Source organism: Ceratina calcarata, unplaced genomic scaffold (assembly GCF_001652005.2).
Source record: "Ceratina calcarata isolate Rehan_Ccalc_2016 unplaced genomic scaffold, ASM165200v1 scaffold16.2, whole genome shotgun sequence".
Classification (NCBI taxonomy): Eukaryota; Metazoa; Arthropoda; class Insecta; order Hymenoptera; family Apidae; genus Ceratina; species Ceratina calcarata.
In genome coordinates, this window is record NW_017137284.1 from 403147 (window position 1) to 405897 (window position 2751).

The 2751-nt window shown below is 42.3% G+C and overlaps 1 protein-coding gene across 1 annotated transcript in view; it reads right to left on the reverse strand.

The window, feature by feature from the left end:
• Window positions 1-6: 6 nt before the first annotated feature.
• Window positions 7-2751, reverse strand: part of Ets98B (DNA-binding protein Ets98B) — a 10406-nt gene continuing 7661 nt past the window's right edge. Inside the window, exon 5 of the mRNA XM_018037175.2 lies at window positions 7-2568. Coding sequence (XP_017892664.2) covers window positions 2213-2568 — 356 coding nt within the window. The 3' untranslated portion in view covers window positions 7-2212. The remainder of the gene's footprint in view (window positions 2569-2751) is intronic.

Consider the following 2751-nt stretch of genomic DNA (forward strand, 5'->3'; position numbering starts at 1 on the left):
TTAACTAGGACAGTTAGGAGAGAGAGAAGGAGATAATAGAGGGAAATCTCTTCGAGTAACTGAACAGACGGACTCACGTGAGCCGTCGGTGATGGACGCTTACGCTAAAAAGTGAAACTTACATGCTAGGTCGTTCATGGAACATACAACGTTTAATATATCATAGATATATGGGACCAAAATCACCAGAACCAGCCGCGCAAACGTTCGCGCCTCGAGCTATCCACGATCGCCATTTACTTCAATTTCTATCTCTCTCTTTACACTTAAGAGCCTTGCAATGGGAGGCGTATTGTAGGACGAATTGATCCCTTCGCGCACCCTTTTGAAGCGTGGCAAATTCTGATCTAAGAATATTGATCAAGGCACTCATCTTTTGAAAATATCTTTCTCTTTTAACATACATAAAATATGATTTCTAGTTTATGATATCAAAAATAGCTACGTTTATATAGTATCAAAAATATTTTACATATGTATATATTTTCTTATACACTGGTATACAAAATGTTTCAAACAATGTATTTTATTGCACTCGTATAGTATCAAAAATATCTTTTCTCATGTTCCTTTAAAAATGTTCAACATACTAACTCGATAACAATTTGTAAATAGGAAATTTTACATGATAAGTCAATGCTTAGAAAAATATCAATTTGTGGTTAAAAGATTACAGTATATACGTACATGCCATATTTATAATGGAATCATTTTTTAAATAGAATATCACAATAAACATTCAACGTAACATTTTACAATATTTTAAAAGCTTGTAAAAGAGCATGCAGGAACTCGGCTTTTGAATGTTATAAATCTTTAACGCTACCATATCGCATCTCGTGTTCTCGAATTTTTCTATCAATCTCCGCCAGCTATCGAGACCAGAATTTTTGCTAGCATTATAAATTACTGTACCTCGACTATCGACGGATCTCCTTCACCGTTTGAAGACAGAAAAATGGCGGGACCGGTCGAGCAGCAGCGAATAGTTCCGCGCTGGATCGTCCGTCGATCGTGGATCCGTGGATCCACAGCTGCGGCTCGAGGCTTTGGCGACCGGCGCTGGTAAGCAATCGTGAGAACAGAGAGGAAAGAGTATATATAGTTTTTCTTCCCTTTTCTCCAACGAAATCTCCATTTATAATCGCTCCCTTCCTCGTTCGTTTTTCCTTCTAATTTCCACGCTCGAGACTCGCCGGACGTTACCTCCAGGCGAGATCTCGAACGACTCGATATCCGTGTCGCACGATTATTTTACAAATCGCGTGTCAACGTGGAACGACACGTGCATCGGCGACGCGTTAACGAAGACACAACGGTATATAATACCGATTTAATGTCGACAATCGTGCGTCGCTGTATTAACATTATGGTTAGTGTTAATAACAACGCAGTAGTATTACTGATACTTGGGATATAGTAATAATACCAGCAGCGTTATCGTACTTGAATCATTAGTAAAAAACGTTAGATGTTAGTCTCTGTGCGAAATATATTGTTCCTCGACACGTCGACACGCGATTAACATAATTTTTTTCAACGATCATTTTAAAAGTCCAAAGAATTTGGAATGTTTTCTGTGAATTCTTTGATCACGAGGAAATGTGAAGGGCGAGTTTTTAATGTCAATCGTTCACGTTGCCATGGAAAAAATCTGAAGACAGTAACGTAGAAAAGGAAGGACAGGGTGTCGGGAAGAAAAGGGGAGAGAGGGGGAAATACATAAATGGGGTTTTCGCCCAAAACGGGCGTACTAGGTGATACCCGCCCGTGCCACAGCGTTATCCTCGGATAATACCACTGGACACGACGGATCATAATTTCTCTTTTACCTTCAAGACCTCCGTACTAATTCACCACATCTTTTTTTTGTTATTTTCGTTCCTTTTCGTGAAATCAATCGCACCGATACACGCACACGTCACTCATACCGTTTCCGTTGGGGTTGACAACAGAAGTTCATCGTCTTTAAAAAAAGAAGCCAGTCTCAAGGGTAGGCGTGGTCCCTGAATCTGGAATCGAGCGTTAAACCCTTTGCCGGTTATCACGAGGGAATGTTACCCCGACGCCAGACGCGTTTGCAATAAATATTCGAGTATCGTTAAATCGCGCGGGTCGGATGATTCGTTGACCGGTACGAATGCATAAATTATCGTTTTATAGTTTTCGAGGGCGTCGAGGTTACACCGCGAGGGGTTTAACGGGACTCGGTTTAGAGGCAGTAGGGATGGCAGAACTGATAGACCAGCCTCTGGCTACGTTCCGTTTTTTTCATGATCCCCTTCTTGTAGTACTGTCTGATGCTACGGCTCAGCTTGTCGTAGTTCATGGCCGGCCGATTCTTTCGCTTGCCCCAGAGCCTGGCGACGCGTACTGAATCTTCGATCTTAAACACACCCTTGCCGCGGTCCAGCCAGCGTATGCATGACCCGTGAATCGCCGGGCTCTGTAACAGTTCCTTCAGGAACTGCCACAGGTGGATGTGCGAGCCGCCGTTACGCATTTTACCACCGTTTCCGCTACCACCGCCGCTTCCTGACTGGGACGAGCCGCAGTCCTCGTCTTCGTCTGGAAAGAAAAGAATGACGTGCCGTCGAATGATCCAGGAGAAGAACCTGGATGTACGTGCGATAACGTTTTTTATATCTCACGTTTTTAACATTAGATTGCCCAAGGAAGTCATTTTGACTGCTTTTGGGCAAATGTACAAATAATAATGCATAAATTATTTTTTTCACAGTGCAGTCATTT